General features: G+C 43.1%; 1 protein-coding gene across 8 annotated transcripts in view; it reads left to right on the forward strand.

Annotated features, from left to right (window-relative positions):
• Nucleotides 1-21,184, forward strand: part of CAMTA1 (calmodulin binding transcription activator 1) — a 244,299-nt gene extending 223,115 nt beyond the window's left edge. For 4 of the 8 annotated variants that reach the window (XM_064730528.1, XM_064730532.1, XM_064730535.1 and 1 more), the window contains 5 exons: nucleotides 534-554; nucleotides 3,305-3,498; nucleotides 4,035-4,109; nucleotides 8,652-8,682; nucleotides 17,657-21,184. In XM_064730528.1, the coding sequence (XP_064586598.1) occupies nucleotides 534-554; nucleotides 3,305-3,498; nucleotides 4,035-4,109; nucleotides 8,652-8,682; nucleotides 17,657-17,689 (354 nt within the window). In that variant the 3' untranslated portion in view covers nucleotides 17,690-21,184. The remainder of the gene's footprint in view (nucleotides 1-533; nucleotides 555-3,304; nucleotides 3,499-4,034; nucleotides 4,110-8,651; nucleotides 8,683-17,656) is intronic. The other 4 variants (XM_064730529.1, XM_064730530.1, XM_064730531.1 and 1 more) reach the window with 4 other exon arrangements.
• The last annotated feature ends 616 nt before the right edge of the window (nucleotides 21,185-21,800 follow it).

Raw genomic sequence — 21,800 nt, forward strand, 5'->3', positions numbered from 1 at the left:
AGAAAAAGAAGATACCTTTCCTTTTTGATTTTTGGTTAGTTTTTTGTTGTTGTTGTTGTTTTTTGGTGGTTTTTTTTGTTTGGTTGGTTTGGGTTTTTTGTTTTGTTTCATTTTGGAGGTTTTTTGGTTTGGTTTTCTGGTTTTTTTTGGTGAGGACTAGAGCCCACATTCCTCTTCACACTTTTTACCCTGCTAGACACAATCTGTCTAATGCCTGGCAGCATGGTAACAGAAAGTGAGGCAAGACACTCATGCTCTTTTACAACCCTCAAAAGCATTTATTTGGGAAGTCTTTCTAGTGTTAGGTGACTGCATTGGGGTTCACATCCAACCCATCACATGGCTTTCATTCTGGAGTGATGCTTCCTGTAGTAGGGAAGCTTAATTCCATTAAAAAACTGCTTGAAAATTGCTTTGTCTTGGATCCTGGAATCACTTCTTTCTGCAAGAAGATTGTTTGGGTCTTTTGGTTTGTTTTGCATTTTTATTTGCAGAACTAACATTAACTATGTATTTTTCTGTTTCTCCCCAAGCTTACTTGGATAGCCTTGAAGGTAATACAAATACAAACACTATTTTGGAAACAGTTCCCTCTGGGTCACTAATTGTCACACTCAGTATAAACAAGGAGAACCTGGCATTTTGGAGAAACCTTTTAATAGCATCCACTAATAAATGCCTGTGGTTGAGAAATCAGTGACAAACCAGACTTTCTGGGAGTTTTGTAAGGACTGCTGTGCCACAGTTGCATCAGTTCCCATGAGCAGGGATGGGCTGAGCTGCTGGGAGGGATTTGCAGCAGTTTCCAGAGGACAGGCTTTAGTGCTCCTGATCAGCTGTCACTTGGTCACCTTGGCATTTGGGGGGCACAGAATATTCATCCCACCTGTGAGCCAGTGTCCTCTGCATTCTGCTTGCCTGCTGAAGTATTTAGACCATTCATCTTTGAAATACCTGCGTGCTGAGTTCCTAAAACCAGCATCTCAGTACGTTGCTGCTCTTGCTGGAGGCACAGTTGTTGGTGCCACTGTTAAACTGCTCACAGTCAGTAATTCTCTCCTGGAAAGATGGATTTCCCAGCTGTGCAACACCTTGATCTGGTCAGATTCTAGAGTCAAATGAGCTTTTCTCAGGGCTAGCAGGAGGCAAGGTGTGCTTTTCCTGGAGAGAATGTGTCCCTGGGGTGATGTTCCATCCACAGCTCCCCATGCCCTGTGGGTTTGGGTCAGCTCAGAGCTGAGCTCTGGGCACTGAGCTCCCCAAGGCTTTCCTCTTTGGGGAGGAGCTCAGGTGACATCTCCACTGATCCCCTTCCCAGAGAGAAGAAGGGAACAAGAGGAGGACAGGGTGCAGCTACTCAGGGCTTAGAGCTGCAGACATGGTGGGGTCTGGTCTGTGCAGTGACTGCTGATTTCTCTTTCCTGTGCCTTATTCCTCTGATCTGTTACTGCACTGAGCAGTGAAGGTTTGTGACTGCATTGGAGCAGTCACAGCTCATGGCATGATTTTGTATTTGAACCCTTCTGTTCAGGGGTTTCTAACTCAGCCACAGAGGTCCTATCTGGGCTAACACTTTGAAGGAAAACCATTACTAGCCCATGAGTGGACTTGTTTAAAACAGCAAATTTAAAATCACAATCTGATCCATTAATTAAAAACGTTAAAAAGAAAAAAGAAGGAAACAGCAAAAAAAAAAATAGAAATTAATAATGGCAAAATATAACTGCTCCTAATGACTGCTTCAATTCCAAAAAGTGAAATTTGGTAAAAGGTTGTTTGTGATGATATTGGAGGGTTTTTTGCTTTGGGGTTATATTGGGAGGGTTGTCTGTTTGCTTTTGGGCTTTTTTTTCCCAGTAGAGTGGAAAATACTGAGAAATGTTAGGACATTGCCCTGTACAGGGCAGTAGCTGCTACTCATCTGTCTGATAAAGTGAGCAGAAATTAAAGCTGATAAAATATCCAGGAACAATAGACACATCAGTTTTGAAAGTATTAAAACTATTTAAACTTAGAAAATAAGATCAGCAGACACTGAAAACCTCTGTTATAGTAGCATAAATGCAACTTCTATACATAATTCTTCTTTTCCATCTTAAAAAGGACTTTAAAATATTCATGAATGCACATGGTTTCTGTTAAGTGGTCATCACCTTGCATGCTGTCAGAGGAAAAGGATGTAGAAGAAAGATTTTCTTTTTAAGAGTTTGTGCCTGCTTTACTGGGAATCACTGGGCTAGAAATAATAATAATCACAGTGCTAGATGGAATTTGGATAGTGTGTGACTGCTCATGCAAATTTGTGAGTTCATTGGATGCTTGTTACAGATTTCTAATGAGATTTTGTTTTGCCTGTGTCTTAGGCTCAGTATTAGACTTACAACTGTTGTGGTTTTGGGGGTTTGTTGGGGTTTGGTTTTTAAGATGGGGACAGACATTTGGTGCAATAGGACAAGTGGTAATAGTTTCAGACTAAAAAGGGGAGGAATTAGATGAGATACAAGGAAGAAAGATTTTATAATGGGGCTGGTGAGTCGCTGGCACAAGTTGCCCAGAGATGTGGCAGATGCCCTGTCCCTGGAGACGTTCAGGAGCAGGCTGGATGGGGCTCTGAGCAGCTGGATGGGGCTCTGAGCAGCCTGATCTCCTTGAAGATCTCCCTGTTCATGTTGGGAGGTTGGACTAGATGATCTTTAAAGATTCCTCCCAATGCAAACTCTTCTATGATTCCATTAATCCATTAAACTACTCCACAGGCAGAAAAACAGATAGCTGTTTCCTTGGTGCAGACTAAGTTCTGCCCCTAATCTTAAAGCTGTTCCAGTTTGCTGTCACCATTTTCTTATGGAAATAGATACTTCATTAACTTCTCATCACATTTTAGTGGCTCAAGAGTATTTCACTGTAGGAACCTGCTTCTTTTTGGTCCTGCTGGATGGGAGCAGGCTGGATGGGGCTCTGAGCAGCTGATCTCCTTGAAGATGTCCCTGTTCATTTTGGGGGGTTTGGACTAGATGACCTCTAAAGATTCCTCCCAAACTATTCTGTGATTCCATGAATCCAGTCAAACTATTCCACAGGCAGAAAAACAGATAGCTGTTTTCTTGGTGCAGACTAAGTTCTGCCCCTAATCTCACAGTTGTTGCAGTTTGCTGTCACCATTTTTTACACCATTCCCAGCCAGGGAATAGATAACTCATTAACTTCTCATCACATTTTAGTAGCTCAGGAGTCTTTAGCTGTAGGAACCTGCTTCTTTCTGCTCCTACTGGGATGCCTCAGCTTCTCTCTGTTTCTGTTGTAGTATGCACTTTATAAAAAGATGACGCAAGCTGCCATTCTTATCCAGAGCAAATTCCGAAGTTACTACGAGCAGAAGAAGTTCCAGCAGAGCCGCCGGGCGGCGCTGCTGATCCAGCAGTACTACCGCAGCTACAAGGAGTGCGGCAAGAGGAGGCAGAACCGCCGGGCAGCCACCATCGTGCAGCAGAAACTCAGGTGAGCCCCGGCTGAGGATGCTCTTGGCATCTTTGTGTCTTGCTTTGGTGCTGTGCTTCACAAAGGCCAGTGGGAAATGCACTGTGGTTTGTTGGCACTGACATATTATAGAAAAATCCTTTTGCCAGGATCTTTTCTCCTGAGAAGCTGGGAAGCTTCAGCTTCTCCATGTTTTGGTACTTTGGAATGTGATTTGGAGAGTTGTTTACCCAGCATGTGAATTGTTTTTACTTGATGACCAATAACAGCCAGCTGTTGAGGCTGTGAGCAGTCACAAGGTTTTATTATTCATTCTTTGTTAGCCTTCTGATGTCTCCTTTCTTTTGTATAGTTTTAGTATATAATTTTCTTTTAATATAATATATATCATAAAATAATAAATCAGCCTTCTGAAACACGGAGTCCAGATTCTCATCTCTTCCCTCATCCTGGGGACCCTCAAACACTGCCACAGTTTGTAGGATAATTATTCTTGCATTTAGTAGTGTTCTCCCCGGTTTTGCCTGCACTTCAGTGTTGGGGTTTTTTGTGTTTAGAAGCAGTCTGCTTACCAAGAAGCAGGATCAAGCTGCTCGCAAGATTATGCGGTTTTTACGACGCTGCCGCCACAGGTATGACACTGTCTTTTGGTATCTGCCCTTCCTTAGAGCACTGTGACAATACCCAAGTGTGTCTGCAATGAGTGCAATGTAAATATAATAGAACCAGCTCACTACAGATCTCAAAGAACAAAGCTGAGCTGTTTCCATGATCTGCTGTAAAAAATGAAATTTTTTATTTAGTACTGTTGCTGAAAGAGGATTGAGTACAGCTCCATTGCTTATAATGTAGAACAGCCCAGGTTGTTTGACTTTAAAAGCTGGACTTGAGAAAGTCTAAAACAAAGCTTGTTTTAAATCATAGCTACAGCTTCTGAGTGCCGCCCAAAGCATTCAGGGTATGTGGGAAAGTGCAAAAAGTGATGACAACTGGTGTGTGCTGGAAATGCCTTTAGTTTGGACACAGAATCGTTTGGTTGGCTCTCCTCCAGTGTGTGTTCTCTTCAGTGTGGGCAGGTGGGATGTGGCAGAAGAGCAGCACAGGTTTGTTCACGTCAGCCACAAAAATGAACCAGCATGGGAGCAGCACAGGCTTGCCAGAGTGCTCCCCTGTGGCAGCCACACTGCCACACCAGCAGGGTGTTTGCTGTGGGTTTTAGCTGAAAGGATCCCCTACATGATCAAGTTGCAAACTGGGACTTTGCCTAGACAGTGGTGAATCCTGAATTTCTGACTCTGCCCCCTCCATCCTCACTACCCATGCATTTCATCCACTCAGGTCACACCTGATGCATTTTGAAGCATGTTTAGTTCAGTCCAGTGACATTTAAGAAGGAGAGCTCTTAGAGGCATGTGGTAGACTCCTGATTTTAGAAACAGACTCGGTCCTTATTGCAGGATTTCAAAGCTTCACTTTGTTAGGACGTCAGTGTGGCTCATGCTGTGGAAGTACATCTTACCTGCAGGTTCAGTGGGAATTAACATGTGTGGACAACAAAGAGGGCTTTGTAGTTCCCAGGCTGATTCCAAACAGCCACAGTCATTGATGAAGAAGCACAAGTGGCTTCCCTTTTACAGCAGGGCATATGGAAGAGACCAAAGTGGTTGTTTTGTTGTGTTTGCTGTGCAGCATGTCCTGGAGGTTCAGAACTTCTGTGTCCTCTCAGATCTGCTTGAGGGGGGAACCATGTGCCAAGTTTCCATCCATGGGGTCTCTGGGGTCAGCCTGAGAGGCTCTTAGAGCCAGCTCAGACACAGCCCAGGGCATGTGGAACCCCCAGTGTCCCACCAGCACCCAGGATGTGCCATGCACTCACAGATTCTGCAAGGCTTAAATTGCCCCTGATTCCAGCAGTTCTTGACTTCAGCTCATTGCCTTGCTCTTTCTCAGTGTCTCCTGTTCCCTTTGCAGAGAGACCCTGCTCATCTGCACCCAGGCTCGGTCTCCTCTCTCCAGCAGCACAATCTGGGCATCCCTGCAGGAGGGGTTCAGCTCTTGGGGAGTTCCAAACAGAAATCCAGGAGCAGGGGGGATTCTCTGTCAACATCGCACTGTGCAGTGCTGGAAGTTCTGCAGCAGTGCAGTCCTGTCCCATGTCCATGTTTGTTACCACTTGTGGTTGCTCAGGAATTCAATCCTGGTTCTTGGCTAGGATGCAACAAAAGGAAAAAGTGACTTGTCTCCACTGAAGATGTTAACAGTGGTTCAAAACTGCCTTGTTTTACCTTCTGAAATAGAAATGATCACAGGGTCATGGTTGCATGATTTCTCCAAGCAATCATAAGAGTTTAAAATTGTGTTAATGTAACTATTACTAGTAATTGACTAATTAGAACAGGAGCATTGTGGCATTGGTAAATGCTAAAAGTGAAAGCAAGACTTAGCAAAATAACAAAACCAGCATTCAGAATCTGCTTGAAAAATACATAAATTTGGCAGATTTGTAGAACTGCTTAGAAATGTGACAGGTTTGAGTCTCATTCCCCATTTTCCAAGTTTCCAACAGTGTGCACTTCATGCTCTGCACACTTGGGCTGCATCTGTGTTCTTTTAGTGTCTCACAGACCCTCGGGCTCCTGTGGCTGCTGGAGCCCCACAGGGATCTGGTGCCTCTGCTCTCTCAGTCAGTGACAAACACTGTGCAAACCAGGTTCTTGGAGCTTTATTACCACACAGGATTTTGAAGACAGATCAGAAGCCTTTTGCTTGTGTAAACAACTGTAAAGGAAAATATAATCCTGGAAATTACACAAATCATCTACTCAATAGAACAGAGCTTCACTTGCTGCAGTATCTCAGCTGACTCAGACTGACCTGTTCATTTCTTTGCTCCCTGTCCTGAGGAGCAGATCCCTGTGCTTGCCCTGGCACAGCCATGTCCTGGTGAGGGCACCCACCTCCATTCCTTCCCAAACCTGGCTCTGCAGTTCTCTCTTGGCTGCCTTGTGGTGCAGGTACACTGGGGTACCAGGTGGAATTGCTTCCTTCTCACCTGCTCTTCCTCAAGCTTTCTGAATTTTCTTTGTGTCTCAATAACAACATTGTTCCTCCCTGCTTGATTTTCTTGCTTACCTCTTCCTAAGGAGAGAGTAATAAAGCTTAGGATGCTAAGTGAGTTTCAGATCACCTCTGTGTAAGCTTCCTAATTATATCCCTTCATTCTCCATGTGACTCACACAGGGTACAGCTGATGAGGATGGGCTGGTGCTTGGGCTAAGAGCCCACACTCTCTTTCTGCTTGTTGAAATCTCATTGCAGTCTCCTCCTGTATCATTCCAAATTAGCACATTGCTGCTATAAACAAGAATTTAACAAAGCCCCAATCTCCAGAAAGAAACACTTCAGCCCTCCAAGCTCCTGAACATCCAGGGGTGAGCCATAACAGCTAGTACCTAATGTTAGTTAATGCTCTGTGGTATAAAAATGGCACTGTGGAGCTACTTTTTAAACCACAGTGCCTTGTCAGTGCAAGGGATAGAAATGACAGCTATTTTTGGAAGATCTGAGGGAGTGAGAGAAAAGAGAGCATGCACAGGAATGTCAAACAAACAGGATCTTGTAACAGATTTCTGCCAGTTGATGGAGCTGCGGGAAGAGGCTGCAAAAGCCAGTTGCAGTCTGTTGTGAGAGAGTGAGCTAAGTGAGAAGGCAGTAAATGCTTTAAGTTCAGAAACTCAGCCTTTGAAAAATTGAGTGATTTAACTTAGGCTTCAGCCATGAGCAAATTCTGTTGTTGAGCCAAAAAATTACTCTCAAGAGTTTATTCTATAGCCTTTAGGTGAGATTTATTCAGGGTTTCCCCAGGCAACTGTCTGCTTGGTGGGGTTTTATCCTGTTTAAAATTAATCAAAGTCTACTTTAAGCCAATTATGAGAACTGTTTGTCTGCTTGCATTCAGAACAGCTTAAATGGTCCTCTTGTCCTATTTTGTTTAATAACTTTTTGGCAAAATGGTTTAATATCTCAAATGTGATTTTGATCACCTTGAGGATCTGATCTCCTGAATTTCATGTTTGCTGCCTACCAGAAGGTATTTCAGGTGTTTTGGGAGAGTTGATGAGAGGTTCTGCAGTTGGAGCTCTGAGTAGTGGATGCATAGATGTTGATGAAAATCAGAAAATACATGAAAAATACATGAAAATCAGTAAGTTTTAGTTGAATGTACCCTTAGAGAAGATACTGGAGCTCTAGTAGCTGAATGTCATGGAGACATAAGGGATCATTCATCAGCAGGAGTCATTCTGACTGTCAGACATTTATTGTTTCCTTTTGACTTTGAACAAAACCCCCCATATTTATCCATCTATTGTCATATTCTCAAAAATCTGGTGAAAAACATGCATCAGCATAACATGGTATCAACATGATCTGTCACAGAAGGGTTGTTTATTTTTATTAAGAATGAAACAGAAACTTCCTGGCTTCCCAGGAGAGCTTCACTCATCTTCCCATGGTGCCCAAAGCTGTCAGCTAAATTGACTAAATTCCAGCCCAGAGCTTGCCCCTAACAGCTGCCCCCAGGCTCACTGTCCTGAGGCAGAACCAAAGCTTTGCATAGTTAGTAATTTTGGAAAAGCTCCACCTACTTAGTGCTCCCCAGATGTGACAAATCTAGAGCTGCAAGGAAATCCAGGAGCTCCAATGGGTTTGGATTTGCTGAGCTGAATTCATGTATGGTACAGCCAGCTTGCTTTGGGAAGGTAACCTCCTATTCCCTGTTCTTTCTCTGATTTGTAGGAAACTTTTGTTCTTCTGGGGGAGATATCTAAACCATTGCTAAGATGGGATTATGATCTGCAGTGTTTTCTGTGGAGTAGCATTTGGGATGAGATAGAAAAGGGGTGATGCTGCCAGGGGAGGCAGGATGCAGCAGAAATGCCACGGGAATGACAGTGTTGGGTTTTTTCTACTTGCTTATAACTTTCTGCCCTGAAGCACCTAAACACAGGAGACTTCCCTGGCAAAGAGGAGTCCCTAGGCAGGAGTGGGAAGGGTTCTTTCTCTCCAGGCAAGCAGAAGTGCTGTCTCCTCCTCCCTGAAGTGAAGCTCTGGGTAAGGTATGGTTGTTGCCATGTGTGTCTAATGGCTCTTTGGTATTGTTTTGCACTCTAAAGCCCTCTGGTGGACCATAGGCTGTACAAAAGGGTGAGTGTAGCTGCCTGCTAGCCAGTTCCTCTCTTCCATTTTAAGTATATATTTGCTTTCTGCTTGCTTGCATGGGGCTGTGGCCGAGATATGCCAGTAAGTTTCACCTCCATTAATTCTATGAAAGAATCTTTAATAAACTAACCCTACTGCAATGACTAACACTGCTGCTTTTGTAACAGGACAGAGCTCTGCAGTAGATGTTACCAGTGCATGAATGTGTGAAAAAGGACATGTATATTCATCATGGGCATGCTCAGATGGCATTGTTGGCGGGGGATTTTTTCAGTATCCAGAATGGCTGTGAGTGGATGTTGGAATTTGGCAGGGTCTGCACTCACACACTCAGTGAACTCTGTCATGGACTGCAGCAGCATTCAGGGTAGCTCTTAGGAAGCTGCACTGCAGGTGCAGCCCACTCTAAATGGGGATTTATTTCTGCAGAAGAGCTTCTCACACTGCTCTTCACTCCCAAAGGTGGTTAAGCACCAGTTTATCTTCTATAAGTTGATCTTTGGTAAGTTACATATCTGGTTGCATTACAGAGCCAGCTTTTTGACAGTTGTTTATCTCATTTATTAATCCACATATTGGGAAGGAAAAAAAGAAATCAAGTGAAGGTGCTGTAACTGTGTTCTAGTAAGTGCCAGGAGAGCATCTGTTGAGAGTCTCATTCTCAGCATGAAGAGCCCCCTCACCTGTGTGCTCAGTCATGTTAGTGGCTGGGTGGCTGTGGGACAGCAGGGTGGCCAGAGGTGGTATTGCCTTGAATGAAAACAAAAGCTTTCCAAACAATATTAAAGGGCTAATACAAAGAGCAGTTCTTTAATGAAAACATTCAGGTGCAGAAAACATGGTAAGATTAGGATTTATACAGTTTTTATAAGGTTAATTAATTAGTGTATCTAGCAGGTAACTCCAATGGTTTCCCTCCTGGACCTGCCCCTTGGAGTGTCTCCTGGAGGTTCTTTGCCCTGTATCTTGTTTTGACTCTAAATGCTGCTGCAAAACAAGATGTCCTTGTTCTTTTCTTGAAAATAAAACTAAATAGAATTTCAAGAGTGTGACATAATGTGTTAAAAAGGGTTAGCTATTGAACAGCTAAGAAAGTGCTAGAAACTATAAAACTGTATATTAGAAATCTACAAAGCTACAAGTACATGAAAAAGCAAAAAACCTTTAGGTATCAGTAGGAGAATTCCTGTGACAGGTTTCTCAAGGCTTGTGTCTCAAGTGCCAGCAGGGCTGCTCTGTTCCATCTCACACCTGAGAGTTTGTTAGGGCAGCAAGGTTTTTTGTAAAAGAAAACTGCTGCCAGAAACGTCAACATTTGTGTGCTTATTGCTTCTGTTTTCAGCAAGAGTGGTGGCCTGGACCTTGCTTCCATGTAATGTAAAAAGAAAACTGCATTGTTGATGACCAAGTTTTATTGACTTGGAGTTGCAGAGATCATTTTCAAGACTCAAAAGTGAGAGCATGAATTGGGCCTGGGCCTGCTGCAGACACCATCATTTGTTTAACTATTTAGGCTAACAAAGGAGCAGCTAATGACATTTGTTTCCAAATTATGACTTCTGTGCTACCATTTTTTGTTGTATGTTCGTGTTCTTTTGCAAGCTAAAACTTGGAGTTTTTACTTAATAACAGAAGAAGTAGGAATTGTTTGAAATAGGGCAAAGGCCCAGATGTGTCCTGAGGGCAGGGGCTGATATCAGCAGAGGCCAGTTGTCAGTGTTGGAGGAGAAATTATTTACTTTTAAGGCTTTGTGTATGTGACAGCACGTGAGAAATTAGCAGGAAGCAGATTCTGGATGTTTGGTAGCATTTGCAGGTTTTGCCTGGGATGATCAATGATGGTGATGGATGGGGAAATGGGTGGAAAAAGTAAACTGTGAGCTATCTCAGTGTGTACTGGCTGCTGTTCTGCCAAAGTAAGTCTGTAATGGCAAAAGTTCTGTGCTGCTTTGCATTCTGGCAGCACCCTGTGTGTGGGTGTGTGCTCTGGAGTGCACAAACACCAGGAGAGTGCCCAGGGCTGCTGATGGGCACAGGCTGGCACAGCCCCCCTGCTCAGGGAGTGCCTGCAGATGTGTCTGTAATACACAAATTGGGTGTTTCCTGCACATGTGCTGTTGGAGTGTGCAGAGAAATGATTGCAGCATTTGCTCCTGGGTTTCAGCTTTAAAACTTTCCAAATTGAGTGATTTTTTTTTTTCCTGGATTTATTTGAGTGGCATTAGACTCATCAGGATCAGTAAAGAGGAAGAGGCAGGAGATTTTACTGGCTGACTCTTGTGAGATGAGACTTGGTATCCTTCTGCAGCAGAGATTAAAATATATTTTAGGGGAAAAAACCCAGTTGCTGTTGCCTTTGAGTAACAGTTTTCATTTCAAGGAAATCTACTTCAGTAGAGGGATTTCAGCTACTCACCATGCCCCCTACACAAATGTTTGCCTTCACATCAGTCAAACCATCCTCTGTAGCTTCCTGCAAAAGAGAGTTTTGCTCCCAGTCCAGGTGTGGAGGTGAACAAACTGCACAGCTGCCTGCAGTGTGCCCCTCTCTGCCCTGCCCTTGGCAGGAGATGATCTGAGGAGATCACAAGGAGTGAGTCTTTGCCATCTTAAAGCACCTTCTGCCTACAGCAAAACTCTGTCCTCTGTGGGGCAGAACAAGTGCACTTGTTACCCATGATAATGAGTAATAAAAACTGTCCTCATTCACCTTTCATGTACAATATGCCCCACCATGCTCTCACAGTTTGATTAAATGCTGCTCTCCAGTTTTGGGGAGTTAAGTGTGTAGCATCTGAAGTAATTTCTGTGGTAAGTACAGCTGCTTTTCATACCTGAACAAACAACGTCTGCTGTGTTTTGTTGTTCTCTGCATACTTTTGCCTCTTTTGGCATTTTAGCAACAAACCTTTTCCTACTCCTGTGCATCTAGGACTTGTAATTTTAATGTGGTTTTAATCTGTGCAGTGCAGCAGAGATGGCATTGAGATTCCTGGTTTCTTGCCTCTCTTAGTAAGATGGAGAACAGGGGAAATTTCAAGGGGTAGGAAAGTCCTGTTTGTTTGAGTCCAGGACAATGTGTGAAAATGTCATACTGGGATATGCGTCACTGTACCTGCAACAAAAGTTTTCAAAGTAATTTCTTTTTTCATTTCCCTCTTGCAGGGGCTGAATGTGTTTGGAGCTCAGATGTGTGTATTAAATTGCAGACTGCATGCTCTGGGGTGTTGTTCTTATTGGGCCTTTCTGTCTTTTTTGTTTTGCTGCCTAAATGAGGTATCTGGAAAAAGGCAAGATCTCCCTTGTCTTAAATGTCCCACAGGCTATTTCAGCTCTCAGAGCAACAGGTAAAACTCACCAGCCAGCCTTCTCTGGCTCTTGCACCCTGTCCTGTGAACTGATCTTCAGCATTTGGATTCATTCAGCATTTCCTTGGCTGGGCATTACGGAGTCACTCTGGGGGAGCAGCTTTGTGTTATGCTTTACCCATGGAGCCATCCTTTGCTGAGACCTTCTCTGAGTAGGGCTGGTTCATGTGCTGAGAGCCTGTCCAGGACTGGGAGGGCATGGGGAGAGGAGCTGCCACTTGCTGGGGCTGTTGCTTTCTACATTGCTTCAGCACATGGTGATGCACCCCTGTACACTGTCCAAGTGAGCAACACGGTGTGAAGGGCAGAAACTTTGGCTGGCTGGAGCAGTTTGGGATCCAGGATGTATCTCCCAAGGGTCAGGGTTCAAAGCTCATGTTTGAAATCATCTTCTCTTCCCTTTGTGTGTGTCAGCATCACGGCTGTGATTTCAGACACCTCAGGTCATCTCTATTGCACGTGCTTTCTCCTTCCATCTGCTCTTCAGCACTTGCAGAGGGAATAACTTTGTGCCTTAGAAGTGCTTATTGTCTGGAGAATGTTATCTGGGGAGGTGTTCAGGGTTTCATCAGTGCAAAATCAGCTGTACAGTCCAAAACCAGTTCTGTGCATGGTTTCAGAGCTGCTGGCATAGTTTGGTGCGTTTTGTTTGGAGACCTGCAAAAGTCAGGGCCTGTTTCCCATTCTGGGCATCACTTGAGCTGTCCTGACTCCAGCCCCATTCAGCTCTCCCAGAAGTGATCCAAACCAGCCTGACAGAGCTTGTAGACTCCTGGAGAGATTTGCAACCATCCAGCAGCACCTGGCCTGCTGCTGTCACTTCCATTGCCCTCATTTCCTCTGTTTAGTAGAAATAATCTCACTGCAAGTCTACCAAACTGGGGTGAAACATCTTCTCTAAGAACATCTTTTTCTGCTGTTCAATTCTGTAAATCCCAGTAGTGTTCTTTTCCTTGTAGCAGTTTATTAATGCTTGTAACTGCAAATGCTACACTTTGGTTCTCTTCCCTGCCTCAGTGTAAGACTGGAAAAGTGTTAACTAAAGAAGATTGCCTTATAGCATGAAGGCAGTGCTATATTGTTCACTTAAAATCTCTCCTAGCAGCACTTACTCAGAGGATTTCAATTCTCAAGGGTCCTGATTTGTCCAAAATTCTTCCCTGGTCAACCTGTATTTTTTAACTGCAGTTGGAAATTTTGAGGGTTTATTACACTGAGTATTAATGAAGAGGAAGTACCAGTCCCTGCTATTGTTGTAATCAAATCAAGTGCCACTGAGTGAGGAACTCAAGAAGAGTTAAGAAAAGACTGAAAGGACTTCTGAGACACAGGAAAAGCTGCAGTGCAGGCTATCCAAGACAGAATTGGTTGAAGACAATTATTTTTAGGTTCTCTTGACAAAGCATTTCAGATAATGATTACCTTGGTGCATGCACTGGTTCTGGCACCTCCTGTTGATCATGGTTTGAGGAAGCAGCATGGGGTTCACAACAACACCTCAGAGCTTCCCAGTGACACTCTGGCCATGCACTGGTTCCATTTTTGGTACCATTTGGAGGAATTTCAGTTCATTTGTCAGTGCCTGCTGCAGAGCCCATGGTGAGCAGGTGCCAAGGAGAAGGAAGAACTTCCCTGGCATCCCAGGGCCAGCTCTGGAGGGAGGAGGAGAGGCTGAGAGCTGCAGACTGCAAGTTTCCATATCTACCAGGCAGTGTGTTAATGGAATAAAGGACTCCCAGTACTTACCTGCAGTGGGACACACACACACACTATTGCATTGAACAGAGATAATTTTAAAAAAATTTGTTAGATAATTTTAAAAATTATGGTAGATAAAATAAAAAACGTGGTTAGGTAATTTTAAAAAATATGGTAGCTTAGTGAATTTGGGTGGTTATCATCTTGAGGCCTAAGTGTGTAAATGCTATGGAATGCAGGATTTGCTTTAAGTCATTGCATACTAAATAGCATCTTTCAGTAATGTACCTGTGGCAGATTTCAGTTTGTACCTTTAGGGAAATTCTGTACTGTTTTGTGTCTGGTTTTCAGCAGTAGTAATTACACCTGCATGTAAATGATGTAAATCCCACCTGACCAAGGAAAGTGTTGGAAATGCAAAGTGTTTGACTGTCCCATGTGACATCCTTGTCTCTAAGTTGGAGGGACATGGTTTTGGAGATGGACCCCTGGGTGGATGAAGAACTGGCTGCTTGGCCACGTGCAGAGGGCTGTGGTCAGTGGTTCATGGTCCATGATGAGTGGGGTCACAGTGGGGCTGATACTGTTCAACATCTTGGTCAGTGCCATGGCCAGGGGCATTGAGGGCACCCTCAGTGAGTTTGCTGACACCCCTGAGCTGTGTGGGAGGGAAGGGATGGATCCAGAGGGACCTGCAGAGGTGGGACTGAACCTTGGGAACAGAGTAAAGTGCAAGGTCCAACACCTGGCTCTGGGCAATCACACACACACACAGAGACAGGCTGGGTGGAGAAATGATTGAAAACAGCCTCATGGAGAAAAACTTGGGTCATGGTTGATGAAAAACTGCCCCTGAGCTGGCTCTGAGTGCTCCCAGCCCAGAAACCATTTGTGTCCTGGGCTGCATCCACAGGAGCATGGCCAGCAGGGGACGAGGGAATTCTCACCCTCCACTCTGCCCTTGTCAGTCCTGCACACAGTTTTGATGTCCCTAGTGTAAGAAGGACATGGAACTGTTGGAGCAAGTCCAAAGGATGCTGTGAAGTTGGTAAGAGAGGACTGGAGCACCTCCCCTTCAAAGACTGAGAAAGGCTGAGAAAATTGGGGCTGCTCAGCCTGGAGAAGCAAAGGTTGTGTGGAGACCTCACAGCACCTTCCAGTGTGGAGGGTGCTACAGGGAACCTGAAAAGGGACTTTTCCTTCAGAACTGTAGTGATAGGGTGAGGAGTAATTGATACAAGTTGAAAGAGGGGGATTTTAGTTTAGATATTAAGAATTTTTTTTTCTGTGAGGATTATGAGACTCTGGAATAAGTTACCCAGAGCAGCTGTGGCTGCCCCATCCCTGGAAGTGTTCAAGGCCAGGTTGGACATGGCCTTGAGCACCCTGGGATAGTGGAAGGTGTCCCTGCCCATGGCAGGGGAGTTGGGGCTAGAAAGTCTTTAAAGTCCCTTCCCACTCTTTACATTCTATGATTCTGTGATTCTGTTTCTGAACCAGGACCTGTTTTAGTGCAAATGCTGAGTGCTGCAGTAATGAACTTCTGTTGGCATGTGTGTTCCAGGCAAACAGATGCAATAGTTGTGCACCAGTGCAGATATTGCATGCTGTAGGTTGAAGTTTGCAGCAAAGCATGTCTTGCATTCTTCAGTGGAAGTGCTTTGTTAGTGTAGCTCTTGCATGTGAAGTGCTGAAGTAAGGAATAGCATGTCTCACTAAGAGCCACCAGCTTATTCAATGTGCATGTTCTCAGTGAGAGATCTGTAATAACAGGTTAATTTTACATTACAGTCCTGAAGTGCAACAGAAAACACTTGGAAGTTGCACTGCAAACCATGCATTAATTGATGGTACCTTAAACACAGCTAATCTAAGCTTTAAAATTGTCCATTGCACAGAGGCACATCTTTCCTAGCACAGCACCAGGGATTCTGGCTCTCCTGCTCCTAAATGGTGCACTAATAGAAATATTAATTAAAAATTCAAGGGAGAGGCTGTTTTTCTGCACCAAAAAAATAAAAGTAGATGTACTAAGATGAGTAACTTGTCATTTGTCACTGTTTTGGCTTGCTGTGTCAGCCCTCCTGTGTTTCCTGCAATGAAAAGGGGATCTGGCTGTACCCAGCATGAAAAACCCCAGTGAGCTTAGAACTCTTAGAGAGCAAACTTAGAGACTTGTGCTGCCTTCTGTGCAGTGCTGGAGCCTCTTGATGTCAACAGGCTCTTCTAGACCACAGCCTGCGCAGAGCCAAAATCTTCCTGAAGATTTCTCTGTGAAGCTGTCTTTCCTTCCATACATGATATTCTCCAGCAGTGGAATTAGGATAATTAACACAGCTCTAACCTGCAGACAGGTTAGTCTGATTTGACCCCTCTTGGCCACATTTCACAAATACTGAGAATGCATTTGAGTGCTAGAGCCTTTGAGTCAGCTAAAACAGAGGTAGAAGCAGCCAGCTCCCTTTTCACTGTGCTTCTGACTAATAGTACATGCAGAAATGAATAAATAAAATGGTGAGATGGAGGTGTATTTATAGAGATCAATTTATAGCCTTCATTCTATCCTTATATTAGCAAGCTGGTGCAAGAGCCAAAAGATGTGTGGGTGTAAGTCTGTGCACAGTAGCTACAAACTGTCACTGCTGCTGCTCCGCTCTCCTGATGTGTTTTTTACTTTTATTTACTTGGGATTTGTTACATTCTTTCACTTGTAGCTGGTTGCCTAACACAGACTTGCATCTCCGACACTATTTTTTGTACTCTACCTTTGTTACTTGTCCTTTCAAGGTTTTGCAGCATCACATGAGCACTTGAGCCTGTACAGGCTTAGCTAAATCACTTTTTTTTTTTTTTTTTTTTTTTTTTTTTTGCTGTAATCTGCTCCTCTTGCAGGGGACTTCCCTTGCAGGAGCAGAGGGCAGACATGTGGAGGCAGGTGGCAAAGGGATCTCAGTGCAGAGGAACTCCCTGCAAGGGGAGGCAGAGCCAGCCCCAGGCACAGCTGGGCAGCACAGGAATGCCTTTGGATCTGTTCTGGCTCCTTTCCACTGCACACAGCCAGGTTCTTAGCTTGAGCAGAATTATTCCTGCTGCCCCAGCTCCAGTGCAGAGCTCTGTTCCACTTGATGGGATTGAATTGATTCCCTTCTTTTCACCCTTTAACTCTTTCAGCTCTCAGTGATGGTTTAGTTCTTGTGTTGATGAGTTAGAGGAGATAATTATGGCATGCATTTGGGAAAGTTCAGAGCTGGCCACATCTAGGAGGAGTGACTTCCACACTGCAGGTTCATCTCCCTTGGCACACAGCATCCTGCACTGCTGGGACAACACAAGCCATGCTGCCAGCAGCATGATAAACACAGGGCACAGCAGATGGAGAACTTGAGAAACAAAGTGCCTTTCTTCACACCCATACCAGTGCTTGTACATAAGCACTTCCTTATGTGAGGTTCTCTGTACACTCCAGGCTTCCTTTCCAAGCTGGACAGGCTGATTTTCCCCCACTGTGCTGTCACTGCCTGAGCACTGTGTGGACAAAAGGAACAGCACTGAGCAAAGGTCACCCCTTTGCTGTGAGAAGCTGCAGGGTCGGGCAGGACCAGCAGTCCAGGGAACCCCAAGGGATCAGACAGATTCTGACACCAGAATGAATCCCAGTACTGGGGAAAAGCACTGGAACCAAGTGTGTCTCTCCAGAGGTGTTTGTCTGGGATCCCCAGTGGCCTTTCTTGCACTTCCAGCTGTTTGTGGTGTTGGGAAGGTGTTGCCTTCCTCTCGTGTCTCTGGGAGCTGCCTCTTCTGCACGGGAGGTTGGAGTGATGAATCCTTGTGATTGTTCTGTCTGCAAGAGATTTGTAGTAGAAGTGTTACATAGCTCCTCTTTGTTTTTTCAGAGTGAAAGAATTGAAAAAGGCCAAGGAACTTGAAGATACGCAGCAGCATCCCGTAGCAATGTGACATTGCTTTTCAGACTGTTTTCATTTTCTGTTTTTAGCAGAGACATGCAACAACAACAAAAATACCCACTGCAGTTCTGGAAATACCAGCTGCAGGATTTTAACAGTAATGTTTTGGTCATTGCATTTGCACTTTCATGGACAACTTTTAATTTGTTCAGCAAGACATCTTGGAACTCAATCTTCTGTTGGATCGTGGGGAAAACAAGACACCAGGAGGAAATCGTGAGTTGCTTCATTCTCCGAGGAGGAAGGAAGAAGCGATTAATTAATTATCCTTTTCATATAGGGCTGTATTAAACAACATGTGGAACTGTACAAATATTATACCAAAAATATTGTTCAGAAAAGGTGGGAATGCACAAGCAACACAAGAATGCTGTTCCTGCACCTGTCAGTCATCTCCAAGAAACTGAAGCTTTGAGAGTCTCAGTGGAGGGGCTTAGATCAGTACATCTTTATTGGGTCCATGCATCCTCATTTCCTTCGCACTCCTGTCCTTTGTGTTTTATTTAAACCTCTACAGCACACTTAATGCAACTTTTTAAATCTGCAGGTTTTTAATACATCCCGTGGGAACTTACAGGAGGGGTTTGGTGGATGAGAGACACGGGTATTGCATGAGGAATGGAGAGAGCAGCTTAAGCAAGTTTTACACTTTTTTTTGTTTTGTATTTTTACTAGAACCTGCAAACATATCAACTGTCATGTACTTTCTCTCATATTCAGCACTTTATTTTCTAGCCTTACCTTCATGTACTATTGTTTTAATTAAGTTCTCAAATAATTTGTAAAACATGTAGCTTTTTCTCTTGTGTACTTGTCAAACCTCTTGTCATTTTGCAGAGTCACGTACATATGTTGCCTGGACATTTTATGCCACCTAAAGATCAGTGGTGCTGCATTCTGGCCAGTAAATTTCTTATTTTGGCTACTTCATCAAAATCTGGGCAGTTTCTGTATATATAGAAGGTAGAAATGGAAAATGAGAAAAAAATATTTGAAAGGGAATATATTGATTAATTACTAAATATTTTATTCACAAAGGGTCAATAACTTGGCAAGATAAAATTATTATTTGTATAGTTTTGTCTGAATGAACGAGAAGAGTGTGGATGTATTGTTTGTACATATTGTATATATTAAAGAGATATGTGCATGAACTCAAGAAAAAGAAATGAACAAAGCAAAGCATTAGTGGCTATGGTCTGTAAAATGAAACAAAAACTTTATTTCACTATAAGAAACTTTATTTTAAATGTTCTTTAGAAGAACATTTTTGCTAAAGCATGACTAAATGGCAAAAAAGAGCTACTGTATTTAGACTTAGGAAAAAAAAGGCAGAGCAACATTACTTTAAAAAAAAAAAAAAAGAAAAAAAGGATATGTTTACATTTGATTTTGGCTACCAGGAGTTTGGTTCAGTTGGGTTTAATTTATGTATTCCTTCCTTCTTTTTTTTTACCCCCGTCTTTTTTTTTTCTTTTTTTTTTCTTTTTTTTTTGCCAATGGTGCCAAGTAATGTGAATGCTAATATTGCTTAAGAAAATTAAGTTACTTTTGCAAAGCAGATAATCATAAGAGTACAAAAACCGTATCTAGCTTAACACCATACACTCACTCCAATAAAGAACACTTAGAATGAACATAAAATGAAAAAAAATAAATAAATAGTACGAAAGTAGAAAATATGTTTCACATTTTCATATCTCCTGCTGGAAGTCAGAAAATGTAATAAAAATTGCACAAAAAATTTTAAAAAATTAAGTAAAACTTAAAAAAAAAAAGATGCAAACTGATCCTGTAGGGGTGTCATGGTATATTGCTATTTCCACATAGTGAGGAGCCAAAGAAATTAGATTTTTTTTAAAATTGAGCTACTAATTTAAAACTGTCACAGATTCTCAACAATGGGAACCAGTTCTGATCCTCATTACACAGGAATGTAAGGGAAGAAACTCCTGAAGTCCGTGTCATTACTTGTGGGTCACGTACATGTGTCTGAGATCAGAAACTGCTCCTGTCTGTTTGTCTCGCTCGTGGCAGTTGAAAATTTCTGAATGAACTTGTGTAAATTTGAGATTGTTAGTTTTGGAATAGTTGTTCTTGCTTGATCCCGGCCACCAACTGCAATGTTTAAACGCAAGGCTTGTTGTGAAGCCAAAAAATATTCACACATAGGAAGCTTTGAAACTGGTGTCTTTAAAAGAAGAGTAAAAACAAAGATTGTGGCAAAAAAACTGGGGTCAGTGCTCTTGGTGCCTTTTCTATAATTGTACCTGTTTTTAATTACTTCTTTTCACTGCCAGCATTGAATTACAGTAGATGTGCTATAGCTCATTATCAGAATTCTCTTGTACATTTCTGAACTGCTGCTTTATGACCTGATTCAATTTTAAAAAAAAGGGAAAAAAAGCAAAACAAATGGCCTGGTGCTCACACTGTGCCTGTGGGCAGCCTCATGGCCTGATTTACTGTCTGCAATTGGAACCTTAACCATTAAATTCTCCTCTCACGCCAAAACAGAACAGGAGAAGCTGAAGAATCTCCTTTGGAATGAATTGGAAATGCTCTGTATTAGTACTGGAAGAACTCTTGACATTTGGAAACCGAAATATTGCACCCATCAACCAATAACGTGACAATATAGAATTGATCCGTTCCTAACAAGAGTAGTGACCTCAGTGGAAATGTTTTAACTCCTCGTCTTTACAGAAAACCATTCAGTAATATACAGAGCTATTTCAAATTTACTCTTCCAGATCCATGGGCCTGGTGGTGTATCTACTAACCTAGATCCTGCTTCAGCCAAACGTTTAAGGCTGTGCTGGCTGTGGAGCATGCAGGCAGTGCTGCAGCACAGCTCCAGGACTGCTGGCGTGCTCGGGGCCAGCCCAGCTCCCAAGTGCTTTGTTGTGTCGGGCAGAAACCCTTCAGTGTGTGTCACTGGGCAGGGAGCAGCTCTCCCCCGCAGTGAAGTGATTTCTTCGATCCCTCTTCTTGGTTGTGGAACTTAATTTTCACCTAAGATATAAGTAAGTGCAGCTTTCTAGGAAAATTCGAATTCCCAAGTGCCAGGAGCCAGATCTTCTGTCTTCTGATAATAGAATCGCTCCTTTGTGAAACACATTCGACAGCAGTAATACTGTGTGAAAGAAATACAGAATATAACATGAACCCCCTCTCTGGTTGCACGCTTATGGCAGTTCCACACAATAGCTGGTGCCCAATGGGGGGTCCCCAAGACTTGCATGTAAAACTAGTATAGATGTCTTCTCTTTTGTAAGTTTTATTTTTGTAACTGTGCATGTAAAGCATCACTGAATCAATGGATCTGTTGAAGAACTCAGCTGCTGGAACCATGCAAAATGTTTTGAATTGCCCTTAAAATATGGAAAATGTTTTCTGAATGCTTTATATTCTTTCTGCTGTAAATTAAAAAAGAAAATTTCCCCATACAAAGTGTGTGCGTTCTTCTGAACACGTCTCTTCTTCTGAACACATCTCTTCCATCCTACTTTGAGAACAAAGTATTGCTTTAGTCACTCTAAGGAACCACAAAAAAAAAAAAAAAGTTTGTGCTCTGCAGGACCTTGTAAGAATATTGCATCTGATTTCTTTGGGGTTATGATGTGACAGTCCACAGCCTGCCCATGTCAGGTGCAGCCCCAGAGTTTTGTTTGCAGTTTCTCTTCAGTGGGCAATCACTTCCAGGGTTTTTTGTGAGAAACCATATAGAGCTGGAATCAAAATGCTTAATCCTACAGTGTACACAAAGCAGAGCCAAATGGCAGAATTCAGGAGGGCTGCTGATGCAGAAACCTGAGAGGCCACATTTAATGATACAATTAACTGAGACACAATAACTATTGCACTAATCAAATATGTTACTTATGAACTTATATGTTACTAATGTTATTTATAAACTGGTCCTCAAGAAAAATCTTGTATCAGACTACATGGCCCGCCCAGCAGGCAAATCCTGAAAGCAGTTCAATAAATTAATCTGGTCTATCAGACACCGTGTTAGTACCATTATGAGTAAGCTCTTCCAAAACCCAGCTCCACAACTGAATTGAAA

Source organism: Zonotrichia leucophrys, chromosome 21 (assembly GCF_028769735.1).
Source record: "Zonotrichia leucophrys gambelii isolate GWCS_2022_RI chromosome 21, RI_Zleu_2.0, whole genome shotgun sequence".
NCBI classification, from domain to species: domain Eukaryota; kingdom Metazoa; phylum Chordata; class Aves; order Passeriformes; family Passerellidae; genus Zonotrichia; species Zonotrichia leucophrys.